Consider the following 26,188-nt stretch of genomic DNA (forward strand, 5'->3'; position numbering starts at 1 on the left):
GCAGAGGTTAATACGCAGCCAACTGTCGGTACTCGTGTCTGGATGTCAGAGGATGCTAAGCTGTTGAGCAGACACACGCAGGAGGGCGTAGCTATGCCCAGTGAAAGAGCCTTTAGTGCTACCACGGAGACACGTCCCTGTCCTACTTCCTCCTTCAAAGGGGCAAAGCAAAATGTCACCTTTGCCGCGGTGGTGGTGGGAGTGGGGGGACAGGGGAATGGCATTGGGTGCATCTCCTCAAGGACACAAAAAGAAGGCACCATGCTCCTAGGGGAAAGAAGAATTTGAAGAGTGAGATTCCTCTTATGAAACCGGGGATGGAGACCACTGAGTGTCAGCAGCAGACTGTGGCTTTGTGCGGGATATTAAGGCCGTGGCAGTCCTGTGCATGATCACAGACAGAGCTGGCTGAAAAATCGACTGATCGGGGTGTTGTGAGAGCTCTCGACCATCTGGAAATGCCCGCCTAGGCCCCAGGAGTGCTGCTTAACGCTAGAAACAAAATCACACACGGTGTGAGACCTCAAAGTGGGACCAAAAACCAGTGGCCTGGGGAGGACCGGAGGCCAGACAAGCCCCAGGACAGCTGCCCCTGGCTATAAGATCTACCACCACATAGCAGGTTCCTGATTTTAGTGTCACACACCTCCGTGTCAAAGACACAGTGACAGGAGCAGTGGGTCCCAGTCCTGTGAAAACACAAAGACACTGCGGAGTGATGGGCAATGTCAGAGAGAACACAGGTTGCAGGTGTCCTCGGGCAAAAGACAGACTTGCCCCCAGAAGAAAGGAGGATTCTTATTCCTCAGGCTATGGGCTGGGATGTCCCCTCGAGGCGGGTCATCCATGCCCAGCTGGACAGTGGCAACTTGGAGCTAAGGACAGAGAAGGAACAGACAGGGGTTGGCATGGAGCCTGACACTTTTAACAGGTCTTAATATTACTGGCTGAAATGCTCTAAACGGATGAAAGCGTTTGCAAAAATCCTCAGTTCCCAACCCCTTAGAAAAGTGTTGAAGTAGGAAAAAAAAAGAAAAAATAGGGAGAGAGAATATATAGAAGCCATGATGAGGACAGATAGAAAACAGCATGCCTTGTTCCTCCTGTCTCCCCAGTGCCAACGGGGCGAGGAAAAAAACCCTTAGAAACAGAATGTTTTCAAAATTCATCACAGAGCATCTCTCCATGTCAAGAGCCAAGAACCACGTCAGTTTGGTACCTCCGTGCACCAACTTGCAGACCAAGTTTAATTTCTAGGGTATGATTATACATTTCACATGCATTTTGTGAGATGCAGAAACGTCGCGTTTCAATCCCACAGGAGTCAGGCTAAAAGTTTTCTAAATACTGTATGTGGCGCCAGAAGAGAAACGTCATGCTCTTATCAAGTCAGGATCAGTATGAAGCTACTAGACTCTACAATAAAATATCAGAGAGACATTTACTAAAACCAATAGAAAAAAGCTGGCCCCCAAAGACCAGAACTGAAAAACGCCATTTTCTTGATATAAGATGGTGAAAATGTTTTCTTTTCTTTTGTTTTGTTTTTTAAAAAACAAAAACAAAAAACAAAAGCCCTACACACTGTTTGACACAAGTATGTGTAAGAAGCCTTTTAGTGTGCTGACTTTATCAGAACGACTCTAACTGATTCTTTATGAAGGAAGAGGGGAGACACGTCTTCAGCAGTGCACATGAGAAATAAACTCTGGAAAAGGCAATTTCTTGGGTTTTAGGGAGGACCGTATTGGGGAGGGGAGTACTTCAGAGGAACAGACGGTAATTCAAGGAGGACAGCCAGGAAGGACTGGAAGACTGGAGGAGAGGCTTCAGCTTCTTCTAGACTTTGAATGTTGAATAAGCCACTGAAGTGTGATATCTAGAGGTGGAAGGAAACAGTGAAGATGTTAGGAATCTCGGCCGTCAGACACGGAGCATTACACGCCCCTTTCAGCCCAGCCAGTCCTAAGCACATGTGGACTGTCCTGCCTCTGTCCCCTAAGACTTTCTGAGCACACTCGCCTACTTTCCTGCATCTGTCCATTAGTCTTCATTAGCTGAGCTACACAGTAATACATGGACGGGAGAGTCAAAATCAAGTGTCTTTTAGTCATTTACAAATGTCCCCTAAGACATCTTGCTGACAGTCAAAGCCATATACCAAGGCCTGGAAAAATGCTTTCACGACTACAGTGGGAAAAGAAGTAACAGCTGGGGAATTTAGAGCCGGGAGCAGACTGTTCTGAGAGCCCGGCAAAAACAACTCGAGAAACCACAGGTATGAACAACTGGGAGTACAGCAACTGGGACTTTTCACCACACACCCTGGCACCCCAGAGTTGGTGCCCCCAGCTATGCCACCAGTCACAGTCCAATGAATACGGGGCATCTTATATGCCACTCTTGGAAGCTAAGAAGTCTGTGTTTGACATATATATCAACAAGAAGCCTGAGGCTGAATGACAGTAGAGCAGGTTGAGATGTTGGTGTTGCCTGTGGCCAACCTGGGTTCAATCATAGACATCCCATAGCATCCCCAAAGCTAGGAGTACAGAGGCAGGAATAACCCCTGAGCATCGCTGGGTATGGCAAGCAAACAAAACAAAACAAAGAAAACCAACAACAACAAAAATAAAATAAAGGGGCCAAAGCGATGGCACAGCGGTAGGACATTTGCCTTGTATGCGACTGACCCAGGACAGACCAGGGTTCGATCCACTGGTGTTCCATATGGTTCCCCGAGCCAGGAGCGATTTCTGGGTGCATAGCCAGGAGTAACCCCTGAGTGTTACTGGGTGTGGCCCAAAATATAAATAGATAGATGGATGGATGGATGGATGGATGGATGGATGGATGGATGGATGGATGGATGGATGGATGGAAGGAAGGATGGACGGACAGACAGACAGACAGACGGACAGACAGACAGACAGACAGACAGACGGACAGGCAGGCAGGCAGGCAGGCAGGCAGATAAACTGTGCAAGAGAGGCGGTTTGGAGGACCGCTTTCCTAGGGTGTCAAAAAGGACCAGGCTTCAGAGACCAGGCAGCAGGCAGAGTGCTTGCCTTGCATGTGGCTGACCAGGATTCGAACCCCAGACTCCCAGAGTCCTGTGAACACTGTTGAGTGTGGTCCCAATACAACTCCCACCCCCTCAAAACAAACAAATAAGCAAACAAACAAAAAAAAAAAAAAAAAAAACAGAAAGGGCAAAGCCTGAAGAAGGCAGATAGGTGGTGGGGAGGGAGAGGAGGAGATGGGCCGCTGAATGGATCTGAGGTGCTGGGGAGGGGCTTCCCACCTGAGTGGACACCTCCAGTGGCTCCTGAGCTGCGGACAGACAACACAGGCGGGCAGCAGCAAAGCTGTGGGACGAAACCTGACTGGCGGCCAAAGCTCAGCCAGGAAGGCTGCCAACAAGGCCCAGAGTCAGCTGCTGGCTGCTCCCATAGTTGTTGAAATATGGTGCCACAGTCCCTGGACAGGAGGGACATGATGTGGGGAAGACACCCCACATTGACTGCTTCGGGGACCAAGTCCAGAGACCATATGGAGGTCCTTAGTCTACTCCCCCAGTGCTCATTTCCTGTAATAATGTGTTTGTTTACATACACGAACAACTATTTTTTTTTTTTTTTTTTGGTTTTTGGGCCACACCCTGTGACGCTCAGGGGTTACTCCTGGCTATGCGCTCAGAAGTTGCTCCTGGCTTCTTGGGGGACCATATGGGACGCCGGGGGATCAAACCGCGGTCCGTCCTAGGCTAGCGCAGGCAAGGCAGGCACCTTACCTCCAGCGCCACCGCCCGGCCCCAACGAACAACTATTAATAGTGTCTCCAGACCAACTTCTTGAGGCCGGACTCTGATACACCATTTTGCTCTAAAGCACAGCCGAGTGTTAGCTCTGTTAAAATGATTAACACAATACGTTGGGATCGCAAAATGTCCTGTCCTTAAATGAAGGGGCTTGACGAGAGCACATGCTCAAGACGTGGCTCTGTGGGGTTGGCCCTAAAACCAAACCAACAGCAGATTCAAGAGTATCTGCTGTCAAAAGGTGTAATTTTGGAGCCAGAATGATAGTACAGTTTGCTCTGCATGTGACTAAACCAGTTTGATCCCCAGCACTCAGTGTTCCTGGGAATGATTCCAAACCCAGACCCCAGAGTAAATCTCTGGGTGAAGCTCCAAAGCAAAACTGAAATAAATACATTTTGGTTTGCTCACCAATTTTCACTCTTTTATTCAGTTTTACTCTTGACTCTTTTTTTTTTCTGAGAAAAAGGAAACAGGCCAGACCAATAGCGCAGCAGTAATGCATTTGCCTTGCACGCGGCTGACCCAGGACTGGCCACGGTTCTAGTACCAGCATTCCATATGATCCCCCAAGCCAGGTGTTACTTCTGAGCGCATAGCCAGAAGTAACCCCTGAGCGTTACTGGGTGTGGCCCAAAAATCAAAAAAGGAAAAGGAAACAGAACCCTGGACCCTGGATAGTCATTTAAACAGAAATGCAATATAGGCTTGATACTATAATAAAAAGCTCGAGGGGCCGGAGAGATAGCATGGAGGTAAGATGTTTGCCTTTCATGCAGAAGGTCATCGGTTGGAATCCCAGCATCCCATATGATTCCCTGTGCCTGCCAGGGGCGATTTCTGAGCATAGAGCCAGGAGTCACCCCTGAGCGCTGCCGGGTGTGACCCCCCCCCCAAAAATAAAATAAAATAAAATAAAATAAAAAGCTCGATAGGCTGAGGATATGCACAATGTTTGGCCTCAGAAAGCCAGGTTCAACCTCAAGCACTGGCAGGAATAACCCCAGAGCAAAGAATTGGGGAACAGAGAAGCCCTAAGCACCACCAGGCATGGCCCAAAGAAACTAATGTGGCAACGAGCCAGCAAGGAGCATTTGCTGCTCTTCCCTGTAAAAGCCAAGTCACTCCCACACATCCATCATGTCTTACCTATATTATCCTTTTCCTTGCAAGAAATAGAATAGCAGCAGATTTCTCTATCCTGAATAGCAGACAGATTCCTACAAGAAGGAAACAAGAGAGTCAGTCTGTGCTTAAAAGAGCTGGCATCGCTCTTGGCTCCATTTTTATTAAAGTTTTAAAAGAGTCGCTACTGAGAAAGAATTTCGTGATGACTACAAATTTAGGGCATTCGCGCCGCTGGTAGGCCTAATTTTCCTACCTTTAAAAACAAGGCTATGGAGGGGAGGGGAGGCCATAACCAGACTTCAATTCATGACAACGCTGAACAAAGTATGACAGAACAGAAAGAAGCGGGCCCGGAGAGATAGCACAGCGTTGTTTGGCTTGAAAGCAGCCGATCCAGGACCAAAGGTGGTTGTTCGAATCCCCGTGTCCCATATGGTCTCCCAAGCCTGCCAGGAGCTATTTCTGAGCAGACAGCCAGGAGTAACCCCTGAGCACCGCCGGGTGTGGCCCAAAAACCAGAAAAAAAAAAAAAAAGAACAGAAAGAAGCAGCATTTTTGCTGTCATTCACTCTTAAGACGTACATTTTCTCGATGAGCTGTTTCTCATCCAAGGCGTTTGGAAGGTCTCTCTTATTCCCAAGGACTAGCACCTTGAAAGAGCACATATTGAAATTGAGTTTGAACATCAAGGAAATACAGAATGTCACACCAGGCAGCGCTCAGGGGTTCCTCCTGGCTCTACGCTCAGAAATCGCCCCTGGCAGGCTCGGGAGACCATATGGGATGCTGAGATTCGAACCACCTTCCTTCTGCATGCAAGGCCACTAACTGCCTTATCTCCATGTTCTCTCTCTGGCCCCTATACATCTTAAGGTTAGAACGTTATCAGGAGTTTTAAAGCACAGCCGGTGACTGGCGATCTCACATGATCACTGAGCCCAGCAGTCACACTCAAAGGGCCTCGTACTTTCTGCTACGACCAATTTGAAGGGAAATGTTCTATATCTATGGGACACATTCCGCTAAGACTTCGTAAATCAGGGGTCTCAAACTCACGGCCCCCGGGGCCATTTTGTGGCCCTGCCCTAGAGGAATCTTTTTTGTTTTGTTTTGTTTTAGTTGTTGGGTCACACACCCCCAATGTTCAAGGCTTACTACTGACTTTGCACTCAAGGATCACCCCGACTTTGCCTCCTGCGGCCCCCAGGTCACAATTGAGTTTGAGACCCCTGTCGTAAATCTTAAACAAAATGTATTGGGGCTGGAGAGATAGCATGGAGGTAAGGAGTTTGTCTTGCATGCAGAAGGACAGTGGTTCAAATTACGGCATCCCCTATGGTCCCCCGAGCCTGCCAGGAGTGGTTTCTGAGCGTAGAGCCAGGAGGAACCCCTGAGCACCTCCGGGTCTGACTCCCCTAAAATAAAAAAGTGAATATAGGGGCTAGAGATAGCACAGTGGGTATAGTGTTTGTTTATCTTGTAAACACAGCTGACCTGGGTTCAATCCTGGCATCCCATATGGTCCCCAGACCCCAGAGCCAAAAGTAACCCTTCAGCATCGCCAGTTATGTCACCCCCCCAAAAAAAATCTAAATAAACAAACACAATCTCAACAACCAAGGTGAGGGGGAACAAAATTTCTATCTTTTCACAATCATTTATGGTTTTATGAAAACAAAAAGAAAACCTTCAAACAGTTATATTTGAGATGTACATGGCACAGTGCTAGTCCTGCAAATTCAAGCTGCTTCCTTAAGGCTCTTTCTTCTCCAAATCGAATTGTCTCCCCTCTGCCAGACACCCTCAAAGTCACAGGAACCTCCCCGCTGTGACAGGCCTGTCCTCAGACAGCAGGGCAGCACTGGGCAGTGCCAGATTTCAAGGCATGCACCTTCACCCCTGAACTACCTATCTCTAAACACCAACCAAAGATACTTTCACGAGTGAAGCAGCTATTTCTTTACAAGTGCCGAAGGACAAGTACGCCATACTTACTGGGATTCCTTGCAACTGGGGCTTATCTAGAAGATTGTGCAGTTCATTTCGAGAAGGTTCGATCTTCTCACGATCTGCGGCGTCTATCATGTACCTGAAAGATAATAAAACAATAGTAAGTAAAGACAATAATAAAACAATCTTGCCACAAGCATTGCTGGCTGCAAGTCATAGTCATTTTTCTCAAACTGTATTTACACTATTGGCATTACTCATCAAAATAAAGTTCTACATTAAAAAAGAAAGCTCAGCATCAAAGAATAACTTGAAAGCTACCGTTTTGGGGAGTAAATATATGACAGCAGAACAACTGTGCCCCTTAGCTGCATCAACAAGAACTAAAGAGATTCTGGTGTGATTACACCCTTGCAGTCTCCTGGAAAGGGCATGCGATAAGGTGGCCACGGCTGAGACAGCAAAAGAGAGAAGAGCCCAGGGGGAGCCCAAAAGGGGGGCGCCTTACACGATAGCGTTCACGCCTCTGCAGTACCGCTCCCACATGCTCCGGAACCGGGGCTGGCCTCCGATGTCCCAGATCTTGAAAACAAGACAGACGAGTCTGAGCGAGGGCACATTTGGGGGAGTAAGAGGCGGGAGAAGGGGCGGGCCAGGCAGCAGCCACAGTGCGTGGGGATGACAACAAGGCCAGTTCTAGGGACTGCCAGGTGGAGGTGCCTAGAACCCCATTCAATGTTGCACAACATGCAAAGCTCTGCTCAGGCAAAGCTGTTGTGCAATCCTCTGTCCATTCACCAGGAAGTCTTGAAAGGGGGAAGGGGAAGCCATAGCTTTTTGTAACAGAACACTTTTAGGATCCAAAGAGTCAAAGTCTTGGCTCCGTCCAGACTTCCTTCCACTCTTTAGGACCTTGTGCACCTCTAGGTGTGTGCCCCCCAATGACCAAAAGAGAATAAATTAGAATCTATGAGATACATAAAACCTTCTTTTTTTAATAAAAGTTTCCTATAAATAGTATCCATACAGGAATTTATAAGGAAAAGATTCACTCAGGAATTTTGCAAGCTCACTGTTGTCTGCCCCTTTTACATTTTTCTGCAAAAGCCAGTTGACCCTTTTCTCCTTTCATGTTTCCCCCTCTACGGAATTCTGCTGTATTCTGGTGAAGCTCGGGCTCCCAGTCATTTCATGATGGTGCCAGCTCTACTCTAGGCACTGTCATTAGCTCAAGGGAGATATGAACATTTTACGTCACGTATGTATCTGACTTCAGCAGACACGAGTCCCACGAGCCAAGAAACAAGCAGAATAAATGAGAAGCTTCCTGGATGGAGCTCTTTTAAGGTTTGGTTAACAGCTTCCCACAGCTGGGAAAGAGCCAGAAGGGTTCAGGCCACTGAAGCAAGTGCTTGGAAATCCAGAAAACCAGGACTGGGGCTGGAGGCCAAGAAAAATCTCTGGGTGTTGGGCCTACTCCATGGCACTGAGAGAGAAAAGAGGAGAAAGGGGGAAGGCAGAGATGAAGTGGGGAAGAAACCCTGACATGTTCAAAGGCTCTGCTTCTTGCTCTTGGGTTCTGAGACGCAAACAGTGCTGAGCCAGTAAAGTCCTTCCTAGTTTGTAGCTCTGATTTCAAGACTGGGTAGTCAAGAAAAGAAAGAGAGATCTAGGTTAAAATATTTTTCATCACAATTATCATACTGAAATTAACCGATATAGTGGATTTCAATATGAAATATGTAATACATTCTAAAACTCTTAAAATTTGTTTATTTATGATTCATTAGTTATTTATTATTGATTGATTGATTGGTTGTTGAGCCATACCCAGCTGTGCTCAGGGGTTACTCCTGGCTCTGCACTCAGAAATCGCCCCTGGCAGGCTGGCGGACCATATGGGATACTGGGATTCAAACCACTGTCCTTCTGCATTCAAGGCAAAACACCCTGCCTCCATGCTATCTCTCCGGCCCCCTGAGATTTTTATTTTGTAGGAATTTGTACTTTAAATGATTTCCTTCTGCCAATCTATCTGCTGGGCTGTTTACAGAAACCCCACGTTTCGATTCTTACACATCTGGAGCTAAGGAAAGCATGAGATTTATTTGGACGCAGGCCACTATGTAAGAACTGCAGATGCAGCAGTAAAGGCAGCAGATAGTCCCCGACATGGGAGGAGTCCCAGAAGCAAGAAGCTGACCCCCAAAGCAGGAAGCGGACGTACCTTTATCGTGACGTTGCCCTTCGTTACTTTCCTCATGTTGAAGCCCACTGTGGGGATCATGTCTTCGCTGAACTGACCTGACTGGACAAAAGAACATTTCACAGTGAATGCGCCGCCATTTCCAGCAACTGGAGCAGCAAGAGCTGGTAGCATGAATATTATGTGAGTGTGTCACTTTGGGAAGCCATTTCCCAGGGGTGAAAAGAATTAGGTTATGAAACCATCCCATAGTCATCAGTTTTTTCAGTTGTGATTTTTTGGGAGGGAGCTACTCCTGGCATAGTGGGGGGGGGGGGGGAACTCTGTAATACCAGAGTGCAAACCTGGAGCTTCTAAAATCAAAGTACCACTTCACTCCACCCCAGCCCTGAGAAACAAAGTTGGTTTTGGGGTCACACCTGGCGGCATTCAGGTGTTACTCCTGGCTTCTGTGCTCAGAAATTACTCCCGGCAGGCTCGGGGGACCATACGGGATGCTGAGGATTGAACTCAGGTCAGCCTTGTGCAAGGCAAATGCCCTACCTGCTCGCCGCAAAGTTCTTTTTTTTTTTTAAAGCAGTTTTTATTCATTTAGTAATTGATTGGTTTTGGAGCCACACCTGGCGGTACTCAGGAGTTCCTACTCCTGGCTCTGTGCTCAGAAATTGCTCCTGGCAAGCTTGGGAACCATATGAGATGCCAGGAATCATACCGGGTCCATCCCAGGTCGGCCGCATGCAAGGCAAAATGCTTTACTGCTGTGCTATTTCTCTGGCCCTGGCCTCAAAGTTCTTGAAGTTTATTTACTCATACAAAGACAGTCCCCACAGAATAAAATGAGGCAATTTTCTTCATGTTTCAAGATTATACATATATACATACTGTATATACAACAATCACCCAAAAATAAAAGTATTCCCACCAATACAAACATTTTTACAAAGTAAGAGAAAATCAGAAGTGACGTTTCAAACTTTTTACATTTTTTTTAGCATTCAATAACAATAACTTAAAATTTCACTGCAGGGGATCAATAGTACAGTGGGGAGGATATCTATCTGCCTTGCCATGTGGCCAACTCAGGTTTGAGTTTGGCAATCTATACCAGCAGTAATCCATACCAAGCCCTACCAGGAGTGATCCCTGAGCAGGGCCAGGAATAAGCCCTGAACATTGATGGGTGTGGCCCAAATCCCCCAAGCCCCCAAAATGTTTACTGCTGAATAGCTTTCTGTGTTTTTAATGTAAGACACTTATGAGATGGTTTTTTAGTTTTCAGGCCATTCCTGGTGGTATTTAGAGTTTACTCCTGGCTATGCACTCAAGAATCATTCCTGGTGGAGCTCAGGGGAACCACATGGGGTGCTTGGGCATCAAACTGGGTCAGTTGTGTGCAAGGCAAATCCCATACCCCCTATACAGGTATAGCTCTGTGGTCCACAGGCCTTTCTTTTCATCAGTACTGCACTCTTTCTGATTTATGACCTTTCTATTATGAAACCAAAAGATACTATGATAAGTATCTGAGTGACTTTTTTTCTCAAATGTTTCTTATTCATTTAGAATCTAATGATAGGGGCCAGAGGATAGCAGAGCAGTAGGGCGTTGCCTTGTACGTGGCCAACCCAGGACGGACCCCAGTTCGGTTCAATTCCCAGCATTCCATATGGTCTCCGGAGCCTGCCAGGAGCGATTTCTGAGCACAGAGCCAGGAGCAATCCCTGAGCAACACCAGGTGTGACCAAAAACAAACAAACAACTGGTGGGTCTGTAGGTTGCAGGGTAATAGCATGGAGGTAAGGCGTTTGTCTCGCATGCAGAAGGTCAGTGGTTTGAATCCCGGTGTTCCATATGGTCCCCTGAGCCTGCCAGGAGCGATTTCTGAGCATAGAGCCAGGAGTAACCCCTGAGCACTGCCAGGTATGACCCCCCCCCAAAAAAAAAATCGCTCCTGGCAAGTTTAGGGGACCATATGGGATGCCGGGAATTGATCCCAGGTCCATCCTGGATTGGCCGTATGCAAGGCAAATGCCCTACTGCTGTACTATCTCTCTGGCCTCTAAAATAGGATTTTCATCCCGGGATGTTTACAGAGGCTCTTACTTCACTCTGGAAAAGAAACCTGTATTTTCTCTCTGTTATTCTTCCCGCTACTTCTCAGAATTTAGAAATAAAAACCTGTTTTTACTTATAAAAAAATAGTAAAAATAAAGAGACAGAATCCCTTTCAGGGCATGAACAGTTGCTGATTGTTTGCTGTGACCTTTGCTACTAGCCACACAGGCAGCAGGCATTCCAAAACTGCCCATGCAATGAGCACAGTCAGATTATTTTACAAAAATAAAAAATAAAAAAAAGAACAAAACAACAACAACAACAACAACAACAAAACCTTTCACTTCACACACTTCTGAGAATTCTGCCTCTTTCTTCCCCTTGTTCAGGAGTTTGTCATTGACATCTAACATCGGGTTTACAGGGGCCAACCTGGAATGGACTCGGGTTCAATTCCCAGCATCAGAGGCCAGAGTGGTGGCACAGTGGTATAGCATTTGCCTTGCATGTGGCTGACCCAGGACAGATGCAGATCAATCCCTAGCACCCCATATGGTCCCCCAAGCCTGCCAGGAGCAATTTCTGAGCATAGAGCCAGGAGTAATCCCTAAGCGCCACTGGGTATGGCCCTAAAAACAAACAAAAAATCGTGTTTACACCAAAATCCATACTTTCATTTATACTGGCATCATGATGTTCAGAACACCCACATGTATGTGACTGAGATGCAAAAAGGGGCATGCTTTCAGAAGTAGGCATGGCACAATAGACCAAAGGATCACCCAAATGAAAATGTACCAAGGAAACAAGGCTTTCACTAGACATGAACAATGACCTGGACATGCTGCTAGGATATTGAAAACTGCTGCTACAGAAGACAGTAGAGCCAGAAGACGCACCAGACTGGAAGAGATATTTGTACAAACAAACCCAGTAAAGGGCTGTGGTCTAAATTATAAGATAAGATAATTATAAGGTAAGAAAATTATAAGATAAGAGCAGAGGAGCACTGGCCTTGCACTAAGCTAACCTAAGACCAATCCTCAGCCCCCTCATATAGTCCCCTGAGCCCAACAAGAGTGATCTAACTAAGCAATGCCAGATATGGCTCCCCAAAAACAAAAGACATTATAAATAAATGTAAATTTTAAAATAACAAAATAAAATATGAGAACAACTCTCGAAACAACAGGGAGACAAATCATCCAAATGGAAAATGAATCAGATGTTAGTCTACATTTTCAACAAAGTGTTGAAAAATTAGAAGCGAAACTGGGGGGCCGGAGAGATAGCATGGAGGTAGGGTGTTTGCCTTGCATGCAGAGGGACAGTGGTTCGAGGCCGGAGAGATAGCATGGAGGAAAGGCATTTGCCTTGCATGCAGAAGGTTGGTTGTTCGAATCCCAGCATCCCATATGGTCCCCTGAGCCTGCCAAAAGCAATTTCTGAGCACAGAGCCAGGAATAACTCCTGAGCACTGCCAGGTGTAACCCAAACACCCCCCCCTCCCAAAATAACCCTCAGAAGCAAACACCCACATGGCCCAATGATCCTACTTCTTAGCATTGATCCCAAGAACGTAAAATCATTAACTTATAGCTTTTAATGTTATAAAACATTACTAAGGGGGCCAAAGAGATAGCATGGAGGTAAGGGTTTGCCTTGCATGTCAGAAGGTCAATTCCCGGCATCTCATATGGTCCCCCGAGCCGGCCAGGAGTGATTTCTGAGCGTAGAGCCAGGAGTAACCCCTGAGTGCTGCTGGGTGTGACCCCAAAACAAAACAAAACAAAATCTCAGATTAAATTTCACCTTTTGGCTAAATAAAAGAAACTTAGGCAGGTTGTTTTTTTTTGGGGGGGGGGTTGGTTGGTTTGGGGGCCACACCCAGCACTGCTCTGTTCAGGGGTGCTATTCCTGGCTCTGTGCTCCGCCTGCTAGTTTTGGGGAACTTATAAAACTGCTGGGGTCAAATCCAGGCCGACTGTTTCAAGGCAAGCCTTTCTAGCTGCTCTACCACCTCTTCTGCTCAATGCTGTTGTTGCTTTATTTTTTTTTTAAGGAACATATGCTATAGCAGTGATTGTTTATTAGCAGAAATTCACACATTTGAAAAGCGAAAAGAGGGCCATCTTCCTTCCAAGACTTTTTGAGGAAGTTCAAACCCATTTTCTAACTGGCAGCAGCAACCTGCCACTTGGATTTCTCCAATAAGTGGATCAACCAGAAATACTGGGATTCGGATTTCTATTTACACTGGGAAGAAAAATAAACGACACGCTCTTCTTTTTTAGTCCTGCCGGAGTTTAAAAGAAGAAAAAAAAAATAAACAGATCCAGGGAGAAATTCTGGTGGCTGGTAAGACATTTCCACAGTCTAAAGTGCATCCCCCCAAACACTCCCGTTACTGGGGACAAAAATCGGTGACCGGAGGAGAAAACAGACACCCAGAACGGGCAATCAGAAGAACACTGCGTGCAGCACAACTAGAGTCCCCAGGGTTGCAGTGTGGCTTCCTGTGATAGGCACAAGCAGTCCTTTAACAAGGGCTACTTGACACACAAATCCACAAACACACACACACATACAACATACACACAGAGCTGACCCCATAAGGAGACACTGGGCAACTCCCCAAGAAGGAACATTCACACACGCACGCACACACAGCTATCCTCATAAGGAGAGGCTGGACACACATGTTGAATTAAATAATTAATGATGGGGCTGGATGGAGGTAGATGCCATCCCAGGCCACGTGGTTCCGAAACCCCCATCCAGCCGGCGGGTCCCAGGCCCAGGTGAAAGCCGGAATCAAACTCACTCACAGGCAGGCATCAGGAACCATCAGCTTTATTCATGCCCTATTCACCACATGTATGTGGCCTATCTCATAACCTTTCAAGCACAGCCATACTTCGCTAGCCCTTCGTCTTAACCCTTTCAGACACCTTCCCTTTGGCCTCCATCCTGGTCCAAGACCAAAAGAGGCAGAAACCCAGAAGCCAGAGAGCTCAGCAGGGCCGAAAGCCCCGAATTCCCTAGCTCCAAGGTTTATCTACCTTTTCCAAGACCCCTCCCAGGAATGGGTGGGGTCTTGCAGGTAAGGTTACACCTAATATTCAGTTCCCAAGACCCCTCCCAGAAATGGGATCCAGGGTCTCAGATAGGTACACTACACACACACACACACACACACACACACACACACAATGGACACAAACACACAGCTGTCCTCATAAGGAGACACTGGACAACTCTCCCCAAGAAGGAACATTCTGTTGAAAGAGTTGAGGTAACACTACTGCAGCTGCTCCTCACAGAGTGCTCACAGGGTACCCAAGACTAAACCACGGAGCTTACAGAGGTGGTACTCCTGCCTCTTCTCGTGGCTCGATCTCTTAGTCATACTAGCCAATGCTCAGAATACCAGGTGGTGTCAGTCCCACCCCCTACACTCCATCCCACATCCCACAGTGGCTCTGGGACCAGGGGCCACTCCTGCCTCTCTGCGGGGCTGAGATTCACACTTGGGTCCACGGCAAGCCAGGGGCACACCCTCCCCGTTCCACTTGCTCTTGCCTGCCCCCACATATAATTTCCTGATGATATCAAGTTGGTAAACAACAGTCCAGGGAGCTGGAGCCATAACACAGTAGGGTGGGCATCTGTCTTGCATGTGGCCAACCCAGATTCTACCCCCCCCAACCCAAATGGTACTGAGCACCAAGGAGTGATCCCTGAACATAGAACCAAGAGTAAACACTAAATCCAGAGAGATACCACAGCGGTAGGGCATTTGTCTTGCAAGCAGCCAATTCAGGACAGAAGGTGATTCAAATCCTGGCATCCCATATGGTCCCCTGAGCCTGCCAGGAGCCATTTCTGAGCGTGGAGCCAGGAGTAACCCCTGAGCGCTGCCGGGTGTGACCCAAAAACCAAAATAAATAAATAAATAAAAATAAATTAAAAAAAAAAAAAAAAAGACTCGGTGTGCTGAGAACAGTTCTGAGCTGCCCCTTCTGCCTATAGTGAGGTGGCAAGCCCGAGCTGGGCCAGGCCAGGCCAGGGGCTAGAGGGATCCGGACAAGCCATCAATCTGTGTCCTGCTCCATCTGCAGCCCCTGCTTTTCTTTTTCTTTTTATAAAAAACTTTATTGATTAGTTGGTTGGTTTGGGGACCACACCTAGCAGCGCTCAGGAGTTCTGGCTCTGCACTCAGAAATCGCCCCTGGTAGGCTTGGGAGACCATAGGGGATGCCGGGAATCAAACCAGTTCCTTCCTGGTTGGCTGCATGCAAGGCAAATGCCCTATCGCTGTGCTATCTCTCCCAGCCCCAGCCCCTGGTTTTCAAGTCAACCAACAACTGGGAGCCTTTGCTCACAATGACAGAACCTGCAACACCCCAAACAGTAACAACATGTATGTAAAAAATCATTCTTTGGGGGCGGCAACATGATAAGAGGGGCACAGACGAAAAGTTTCTCAACAACTTTTATAAATACGGTTGTTGGAAACTCCCCATGTATGAATCACCTGTTTTCCAAATCAGCCAGTTAGTCCACTGCCTGTAAACTGAAACAGCGACGTGTCTTGGCAGTGACTTCCCTCACAAAGACAATTAACGATAAGGAAGGTTCTCACAATCACAATTTCAGGATCGAAAGTAGAGGTGTTCTGACACTTGCCTTGCGTTCAATCCCTGTGCAACTCCTGACACCAAATATGCTCGTCCCCCACAGCACTACCAAGAGTTACCTTGGACCAGAAAACCTGAAGAATGCCTAAATCTCTACCACCACAAGAACACTACACACAACACGCACTAAAATTAAAAATTGCTTTCTAGTGCTGTGTATTTGAAAGTGGTTAGAAAGTAGACCCTAAGAGTTCTGATCATAAGGAAAAAAACCTTTCTTGCACGGATGTAAGATGGTGGGTCCTAACCAATTGTGGCAATAATCCATACAGTGCAGACTGTTAATTATATCTCAGCAAAACTGTTGGGTAGGGAAGAAAAAACAAATCTTAAATAACTAGAAGGAAATTAGCAGCAGCAGCAGTTGGTAACACTGAACAAAATTCATGAAAGTAAAACAGTGGAGCGGATTTACTAAAAATAATGAAACTGATAAGCTCAGAAAGAAACCCAAAAGAGATAAAAAAAAAAAAAAAAGGCCATCTTCAGTAACAAAGGGGTATCAAAAGCTATTAACTGCAAGCACATATACTGAATAACTCCAGAGAATTCCTTCAAAACCATGATCTGGGGCCGGAGAGATAGCATGGAGGTAAGGTGCTTCAGTGGTTCAAATCCTGGCATCCCATATGGTCCCCCGAGCTTGCCAGAAGCTATTCCCTCCCCCCCATTTTTTTTTTTTGTTTTTTTTTGGGTCAAACCTGGCATAGCTCAGGGGTTACTCTGTGCTCAGGCAACTTTTATAAACCATATAAAATGCTCAGTGCCCTGGCAGGCACTGGCACTGGGGACCACATGGGATGCTGAGATTCGAACCATTGTCCTTCTGCATGCAAGTCAAATGCCCTACCTCCTTGCTAACTCTCAGGCCCCATAAACTTTTGTTTGTTTGTTTGTTTTGGGGTCACACCCGGCAGTGCTCAGGGGACTATATGGGATGCCAGGATTCAAACCACTGTCCTTCTGCATACAAGGCAAACGCTCTACCTCCATGCTATCTCTCCAGCTAGGAAGGATTTCTGTGCGTAGAGCCAGAAGTAACCCCTGAGCGTTGCCAGGTGTGACCCCTCCCCAAAGAAAAACATGACCCATTACAACTCATGATCATTACCACTCAGGAAAACGAAAAACATGAGTTGTTCTCCATGACAGAATCTGAACTGGCCCACTTGACTCTAAAGAGCAATCTTCAGGTCCAGATGGCTTCCTTGGTTAACCCTGCTCAACACTGAAAGAAGAAAGAATTCCACACGACCCCTTCCTCAGAAAAAAGCAGAACCATTCCTGTCTCATCTTGACACACCCAGCATCGCCCTAAAACCCTCAAGTAGTTAAAACAGTCAAACATTTGACACGCTGTCTAAAAAGTCCAAGTTGGACAACAGCATGTAAGAAAGGAGAACACTGGCTAGAAAATTCACATCCAAAAACAAAGACAAAAGAGGGCCAGAGAGATAGCATGGAGGTAAAGTGTTTGCCTTGCATGCAGAAGGTCAGTGGTTCAAATCTTGGCATCCTATATGGTCCCCCAAGACTGCCAGAAGGAACCCCTGGCTGCTGGCCCGGTGTGACCCAAAAACCAAACACAAACTAACAAAAAATTCACATCAACCAAGCTCTGGCTTAAGGTCCTTTAGTTTAAGCACAGCAGATAGGCCTGGCAAAAAACCTGTTACCCCTCCCTAGGCTAAAAGCTGATCTTACTTGATGGTCAGACCAGCCCACAACCGGGAGGGGTCTATGGAAGGTAACAAAGGGGTTGCCTGAGGGGTGAAAGAGGGATTCAGAGAGATTCAGTAAGAAAGGCAGCCAAGAGAAGCCTCAGGAGGAGGACACAGGATGTAGAGGGCAGAGACAGGACTAGATGCAGGGCAGTGGAACAAGGATGCTTAAAAGGTTAGCTTAGAAGCCACACATGGTCGCTAGGGCCTTTAATAAAGTTGCATGTCTCCTGACTTCTACTAACTGCTTGTGGATCATTTCCTCGCTGTTAACCTGAACCCTAAAACCCACCAGGCCAAAGAAGGTGCATGCGACGGGCAGGCCGAGAAAGGCCTCACCCTCCCTCCATCCACCATCATCCTGCTCCATCTAGGACTCTTATAAAGTTAATCAACTCAACAAAGCCAATGCAGAATTGATCCGCAGCAGCCGATATGGTCCTCTGAGCCTGCCAGGAATGACTTCCAAGTGCAAGAGCCGGGAGTAACCCCTGAGGACTGCTGGGTGTGGCAAAAACAAAAACAAACAAACAAAAAAACATCAGAAAACAAAATAACACGAAAAGCCTGACACGGCTTCAGGGGACTCTGGTCAATTAGATTGTCAACTTCATTCCCCACTATTATGGGGTGGCAGGAGGGGAGTGGGGGCACAGAGATGCCACCAGGAGGTAGGTACCTTTTTTTTGGGGGGGGGGGGGTCACACCTGGCAGTGCTCCTGGCTCTACGCTCAGAAATCCCACCATATGGAATGCCGGGATTCGAACCACTGTCCTTCTGCATGCAAAGCAAACACTTTACCTCCATGCTATCTCTCCGGCCCCGGGGTCAGTGCCTCTTAAGAGCTCCAGAAGCCACGTTATTCTGGCCTAACATGAGCAGGATACGAGCTTCACAACACCCCAATTGCTGTGGCAACTCGGGCTACAGTCCTTCATAGCTGTTCAAAGCTGCTCTCATATCCCCTGACTGGACACTGTAAAGCCAGATGGGTCGATGCTCAGTTCCAGGTAGACTTTCTGTGAAACACTGGCTCTAGAGGGGCCCCTGGCAAGATCAGGGCTCGTGGCATGTTGCAGAGGAAGGGGTTGCCTGGCACCCTGGCATCACATCTGCCCTCCTTTCTCTGCAGAACTTAACGACTGGCTAAGCATCCGAATCCCAGAAGCCAGGGTCACTTAGCTGCTACCTCTGGCCTCTCCACCTCTCCAGGTGGAGAAACCAGGAAACCTAACCAGTAAAATGCTACATAATGCCTCAGTCAGCCCCATTTCCACTTCCAAAGCAGTAACTTATACTCACAAGACTCATAGTGTTCAGTGCCAGAGTCCCAGAGAAACCCCAAGACAGTGCTTCATACTGGTCTCCCTACCTGGACTTTAACCCATGTTTTACTATACTCCAGTGGCAAAATGAAAAATGCCCCAATCGGGGGCCAGAGTGGTGGCACAGGGCGTAAGGCATCTGCCTTGAGCATGCTAGCCTAGGACGAACTGTGGTTCGGTCCCCCAGCGTCCCATATGGTCCCCCAAGGCAGGAACGATTTCTGAGTGCATAGCCCAGGAGTAACCCCTGAGCGTCACTGGGGGTAGCTCAAAAACAACAACAACAACAACATGCCCCAATAGATGACTTAAGATAAAGATTCCAGCCCTGGGGATGGGCAGATGGCCCTCCCCACAACACTGCCAGGCACCCAGGGCCAGAGAGATAGCATGGAGGTAAGGCAGTTGCCTTTCATGCAGAAGGACGGTGGTTCGAATCCCAATATCCCATATGGTCCCCTGTGCCTGCCAGGGACAATTTCTGAGCGTAGAACCAGGAGTAACCCCTGAGCACTGCCAGGTGTGACCCAAAAACAAAATACAACAACAAAAATAAAAACAAGCACCCAGAGGAAGGTGACATGGGTGGCCGTCTCAGCAGTCTGGAAAGAAAAGCCATACAAGGGACCGGCAAGATAGCAAGTAAGTAGGGTGCTTGCCTTGCATGCAGGACGGTGGTTCAAATCCTGGCATCCCATATAGTCCCCCAAGCCTGCCAGGAGTGAGTTCTGAGCATAAAGCCAGGAGTAGCCCCTGAGCACTGTCGGGTGTGACCCAAAAACCAAAAAAAAAAAAAAAAAGAAAGAAAAGCCATACAAGCACTGGGCAGAAGAGACAAACACAGGCCTGGGTCTGAGTAAAGACACCGGAGCTCTCCTGACAGCGGTGAAGGGAGAGAAGCATTCAGTATGCAGTGTGCAAGAGGCCACTGTCTGGGGCTGTCCCGGTCAAGTGAAGGGAGACCAAATGTCTTAGCCCCTTCATCAACTTTCCTGCCTGGTCCACTAAGGATAATCAGTGGCTGTCTGTATTTGTAAACAAGAAGTTTGTACAATGCTTCTTGCAGGCAGCTGTCATCTGGCAGCAGGCAGCTTGGCCTGCCGCCTCAGCAGCACGGGGAAGTCTGACACATTCATCTCTCCACGGTTATTTTTCCGCTCTGCGTTTCGCCCTGGAGCTGGTGGCGGAGTGAAGGCCACTCACCAGTTACTGATTCACGGGGCACGGCTGAGCTTCCGAGCAGTGGTGCTTCCATGGCGCCACGGCTATTATTTCAGGAGCTGATCCGACCTCACTTACTCCCAGCCGGGTGAGGAGCTGGCAGAGGGACAAGTGTAGGAAGACAAGTGAGTGGCAGGGCAGGCTGGTTGCCTGCGATCAGGGCATCAAGGACAACTGGTTGTCATTAGCTCAGACGTGTCACTGACAACCACAGTAGCAGCAGCACAACTTCACTGGTCCCTGCTTTAGGAAAAGGAGAGCTTGAGGCTCGGGCCCAAAGCTCGTCCACCCCCAAGAGTAAGGTTGGCACCTGTGTTTCGGGCATTTAGCCGAAGGTCATTTGCCCATGTGCCCAGCTGCTTGAGCCAGCAAGTCCAGAGGCTACTGCTGGGACTCTACTGGCACTTCCCTGAACTCTAACTGGATCGAGTGGTCCAGCAGGCCAGAACTAGGACTGACAAGGCTGGAGCGTTAGCACAGCAGGTAGGGTGTTTGCCTTGCATGCAGTCGACCCAGGCTCAATCCCCGGCATCCCATATGGTCCCCCAAGCCTGCCAAGAGGGAGTTCTCAGCACAGAGACAGGAGTAACCTCTGAGTGCTGCCTGGTGTGGCCCCTCCCCACCCTACTCCATAAAAAGCCCACAAGAGGGCTGACAGGAAGGACACAAACCAGACTGACACTGCCCCCCCCCCCCCATGCTCCAGTCTGGGTGGAACTGGGCTCCCAGGACACCCAATACCAGGCCCCATCCCCTGCCTAGTAAAAACCAAACTGGGCCCAGTTGGAACCAACCTCCATCAGGAGGAAACCTAGGGGTCCACCTAGCCCCTCAGAAACCCTACTAAGCTCCTTTCCTAGAATCCCACTGCAGCACAAGCTCATTGCCCCACCATGGCTCTGTACCCCAAGGCTGCCTTAAGGAGATCCCATGAGTTTGCAGCAATCACTGAACAAGGGCTGGACCCTGTGTGTCGGTTCCCAAGGCCTGTAAAGGAAAAGCTGTTGGTGGGCTTTGGGGCAGGGTCAAGCTGGGGTCACCAGATTTGGGGGCTCCCTTCGGCCTCCCTGTAGCCCAACCCAACTTCAGAGGTCTGTGTCCCCCCACCCCACATCCATCCTGCTAGCTAGAACTAAGCAGATCTCTTAATTTAGTAGAGGGCTGCCATATTCAATGGCAAAGGCTTGTCTTGTCTTTTTTGTTTGTTTGTTTGTTTGTTTCTGAGTCACACCCAGCAGCACTCAGGGGTTCCTCCTGGCTCTACGCTCAGAAATCGCTCCTGGCAGGCTCGTGGGTTCATATGGGATGCTGGGATTTGAAGCACCGTCCTTCTGCATGTAACAAGGCAAACGCTCTACCTCCATGCTGTCTCTCCGGCGCCCGCTTGTCTGGTCTTTTAAGGAACCTTTAGGAGCCAGAGCAATAGAACAGTGAATAAGACATCTGCCTTACACATGGCTGTTGTAAGAACCCCAGCATGCCACATGGTCCCCCAAGCACCACCAGGAATGGTTCCTGAATTCCTGAGGGAAGATAGGAGAATCCCTGAGCACTGCTGGGTGTGGCCCAAACACACATACAACATACAGCACACACACACAGAACAACTTTTAAGCTTCTTGCAAAACTAGGTGCATATATTTCCTGGGTACATGATGCCAGAGCATGATGTTGCATTAAATAATTAATGATGGAGCTGGATGGAGGTAGGTGGATGGATTTTTCTCTGTCATCCCAGGCCACGTGGCTCGGCAATCCCCATTCAGCTGGCGGGTCCCAGGTTTAGGTGAACGGCGGAATCAGACTCATCCAGAGACAGACATCAGGAAGCATCAACTTTATTCATGCCCTAGCCACCACATGTGTGGCCTCTATCATAACCTTTTAAGCAATCAGTCATTCTTAGCTAGCCCTGCATCTTAACTTCTTTCAGCCATCTTCCCTTTGACCTCCATGCTGGCCAAAGACCAAAAGAGCACCTAATCCCCTGGGTCAAAGGCCTTATCTACCTTTTCCAAGACCCCCTCCCAGGAATGGGCGGGGTCTTGCAAGTAAGGTTAAGTTACCTAGGGAGAATGGAGGGATGAGGCTTCACAAATGACCATCAAATTCATCTCCCCTTGAGATATGCACTTTCATACTATAAATCTGGGATGTGTCCTAGCTTGATCTATCTTTGGAGAACCCCAGTTTTTCTTTCTTTCTTTCTTTCTTTCTTTCTTTCTTTCTCTCTCTCTCTCTCTCTCTCTCTCTCTCTCTCTCTCTCTCTCCTCTCCTCTCTCTCTCTCTCCTCTCCTCTCTCTCTCTCTCTCTCTCTCTCTCTCTCTCTCTCTCTCTCCTCCCCCCCCCCTTAAATCTGATTTAACTTAAAAAAATAATAAACTAATTTAGGGGACAGAGAGATACTAAGTGGGTAGAACACTTGCCTTGGATCAGGCTAACTGGGGTTCGGTCCCTAGTATCCTCTTAATTCCCCCAAGCTCTGCCAGGAGCGCTGTCTGAGCACAGAGCTGGGAGTAAGCCTTGGAGACCAACCACCATGTGTACAAAATAAAACCAAAAACTGGTTTTTCGGTGATGAACTGCCTAAATGGGGGCCTACCCGTGATATTCCGTGTGGTTCCTTCATATCTGAATGATAATCTCTCGGGACAGAGTATTCTGGACGACATATACACTTGAGGTTGTTTTTAACACTATCCCCCCCTTCTCTTTTGACTTATTTCGTTGGAGAAACCTGCTATTCCTTTGGACCTAAATTCCTTTTTCTTTTTTTTTTCTTGTCATCTTAAATTTTCTGTCTCTGCCCTGAGCTTCTGTCATTCTGGGGACAATGTGCCTTGGAATTTTTCTTTTGGGGTTTGGGATCTGCACTCCTCAACTTGGGGAAATCCTTTCTATAATTTCTTTAACAAATAGGTTCTTCAAAAGAATTTGCCTTCCCGTTTTCAAGGAACTCAAATCATAGTCATCTTGTTCCTCCTCAAATCACCGCACAGTTCATAGATGTGCTGCTCACATCAGACTTTCCAGTTCTTCTGTTTTTTTTTTGTTGTTTTTTTTTTTTCTAGACGTTTCCTGCATCTCCCCTTGTGGTTCCTCCACCTTTCCCTCAGCTGCTATTAGAAGGACCAAGACAATCGGTCCTTGCACTGATCTATTTTACTATCACCCATCACTCTCCTCATGTCTGTCACTTCTGGCTGTCTCTGGGGCTCTTTTCTCCTTTCTCTGGGGATGCTTTGCACACTTCCTTGGGCGCCTGGAGTGCCTGAGTCACTGAGAGTGGATCTCCCACTGTGCGGTCAAGCCCTCTGGGGGTGTCCGGGTAATCGCAGTGGGGTGCAGTGTGAGGTGATGAGCAGTATGAATATGGGCCTACACCGCTGGACAAGCAGCAGAGCGTCTCAGATGTGGAGGTGGGCCCGCGGAGAGCTCCCCTTTCTAAACCAATCCCAGTGCCAAGCCTGGAGGAACTGAATTCAATGAGACGCAGGGCACGATTCAAAGATCGTGAACATGAATTCATGGTGGTGTACCCCAACATGGGTGGTCAGTAGCAGAAGGAAAAAGAGAAGCTGTGGGTACAGTACTGATGGGATGTTGGGTTCCACCTTATTTTACCTAAAACAAAGTTTATCCCTGTTTTGTTTTTGTATGTTTGTTGACAACTTGGTCTCACCCAAAACAAAGATTGTCTTACTTGTAAACCTGGATGGGTTTACTGCCCCATCCAGGGGTGAGCTCTGCACTCAAAAAAAATGGTAGATGGGCCCGGAGAGATAACACTGTGGTGTTTGCCTTGCAAGCAGCCAATCCAGGAAAAAGGTGGTTGGTTCGAATCCCGGTGTCCCATATGGTCCCCCGTGCCTGCCAGGAGCTATTTCTGAGCAGACAGCCAGGAGTAACCCCTGAGCATCGCCGGATGTGGCCCAAAAATCAAAAAAAAATAAATAAATAAAATAAAAAAAGGTAGCTCTGGCAGGCAGGGGCTCAATACTAGGTAGAAGACTGCCAGACTACATGTGTTTCACCCTCGGCCCAGTCTGGATTATTTCTTGTGTGACCGTGATTCAGACTTGTTTGCCTGGGCTTGGAAATAAGGCACGTTGGGGTGATTTTACAGAGGGACATTTTGAACTGAAGCCACTCTAATATGAACAATTTTGAAAACCAGTGTCTTAATAAAAACTGTATTGCCTACATATTTATTTAAAAAAAAAAAAAAGAGGTAGAGGGGCATGGGGCCGTGGCGCAGAGCGGTAAGGCGTTTGTCTGCCTTGCCGGCTCTAGCCTAGGATGGACCCCGGTTCGATCCCCTGGTGTCCCATATGGTCCCCCAAGCCAGGAGCGATTTCTGAGCACAAAGCCAGGAGTAATCCCATTGGGTGTGGCCCACCAAAAAACAAAAAAAGAGGTAGAAAGGCACCAGACAAACCCAACATATCCCAGGCAGAGTGGAGCTATATTCCAGACCCATGGAAAAGAGGGACACCAACCTTCCTATTACCCCCAATGTCCACCCAAGAGTGGCAGAGAGCACTGTGTGTGAGAGCTTCATAAAAATAACCTGTGTTGGGGCCAGTTGGACAACAGCATGTAAGAAAGGAGGACACTGGCTAAAAAATTCACATCCAAAAACAAAAGAGGGCCAGAGAGATAGCATGGAGGTAAGAGGTTGCCTTGCATGCAGAAGGACGGTGGTTTGAATCCCAGCATCCTATATGGTCCCCCATGCCTGCCAGGAGCGATTTCTGAGTGTAGAACCAGGCGTAGCCCCTGAGCGCTGCTGGGTGTGACAGAAAAAAACAAAAAATAAACAAACAAAAAAAATAATCTGTGTTTTCATGGACTACATAAAAGGGTTTTCTGAATGCGCCTGTGGGTGGGACAAGAAGGGAAGGAAGATTGAGACACAGAAAGAATATGCCTAAAGGTCAATATGCGTGCACATGACCCTACCATAGACATTTCCTGGCCTATTTTTTTTTTTTTTTTTTTTTTTGGTTTTTGGGCCACACCCGGTGACGCTCAGGGGTTACTCCTGGCTATGCGCTCAGAAGTCGCTCCTGGCTTGGGGGACCATATGGGACGCCGGGGGATCGAACCGCGGTCCGTCTCCTAGGCTAGCGCAGGTAAGGCAGGCACCTTACCTCGAGCGCCACCGCCCGGCCCCATTTCCTGGCCTATTTAACAATATACTGCCCACATGTCCCAGCTGGACTCAGGTCTGTGCTTATACAGAGCAGATGGGGTGGCACACAAGGAAGCAAGCAGGTACCACCCCACAGCCTCCCTGGGCCATGAGGGCTAAGACACATGTTGTACTCTCCACCACCACAGTGAAATAGCCATGCAAAGAACCTCGCAGGAACCCCCCTTTATCCCAAGACACCAAATATTATCTCTGTAAAACCCAGAAATGACACTGGCCACATTTTCACCTCCAAGAAAAAACTGTATAAAAACAAAAACTCAAGGCAGGGGCCGGAGAGACAGCATGGAGATAAGGCGTTTGCCTTGCATGCAGAAGGACGGTGGTTCGAATCCCGGCATCCCATATGGTCCCCCGAGCCTGCCAGGGGCGATTTCTGAGTGTAGAGCCAGGAGTAACCCCCTGAGCGCTGCCGGGTGTGACCCAAAAACAAAACAAAACAAAACAAAAAAATTCAAGGCAAACACCAAATACCCTTTCCAATACTGGGACTGCAAATCCTGCCTGAAAAACCACCCCAGCATGAGGTCCATCCCCAGAGCACCCCTTTCTTGCATGGCTGAAGGACAGATTGATTTCTGCCCTCAAAATTTTGAATACAGGGGCCGAAGAGATAGCACGGAGGTAAGTCGTTTGCCTTGCATGCAGAAGGACGGTGGTTCGAATCCCAGCATCCCATATGGTCCCCTGTGCCTGCCAGGGGCGATTCCTGAGCGTAGAGCCAGGAGTAACCCCTGAGCACTGCCGGGTGTAACCCAAAAACCCCCCCAAAAAAATTTTTTTTGGATACAGAGCTTGCTCATCCTCCTCTATTGCATATGGGGCGCTTGATGTCAGCAAGACCAT

The 26,188-nt window shown here is 47.9% G+C and overlaps 1 protein-coding gene across 1 annotated transcript in view; it reads right to left on the minus strand.

Moving 5' to 3' along the window:
* Nucleotides 1–1,282: 1,282 nt before the first annotated feature.
* Nucleotides 1,283–26,188, minus strand: part of ARL8B (ADP ribosylation factor like GTPase 8B) — a 42,864-nt gene continuing 17,958 nt past the window's right edge. Inside the window, exons 2-7 of the mRNA XM_049766336.1 lie at nt 9,126–9,206; nt 7,407–7,480; nt 6,944–7,037; nt 5,531–5,598; nt 4,970–5,040; nt 1,283–1,879 (exon numbers count right to left, since the gene is read on the minus strand). Coding sequence (XP_049622293.1) covers nt 1,830–1,879; nt 4,970–5,040; nt 5,531–5,598; nt 6,944–7,037; nt 7,407–7,480; nt 9,126–9,206 — 438 coding nt within the window. The 3' untranslated portion in view covers nt 1,283–1,829. The remainder of the gene's footprint in view (nt 1,880–4,969; nt 5,041–5,530; nt 5,599–6,943; nt 7,038–7,406; nt 7,481–9,125; nt 9,207–26,188) is intronic.

Source organism: Suncus etruscus, chromosome 20 (assembly GCF_024139225.1).
Source record: "Suncus etruscus isolate mSunEtr1 chromosome 20, mSunEtr1.pri.cur, whole genome shotgun sequence".
NCBI classification, from domain to species: domain Eukaryota; kingdom Metazoa; phylum Chordata; class Mammalia; order Eulipotyphla; family Soricidae; genus Suncus; species Suncus etruscus.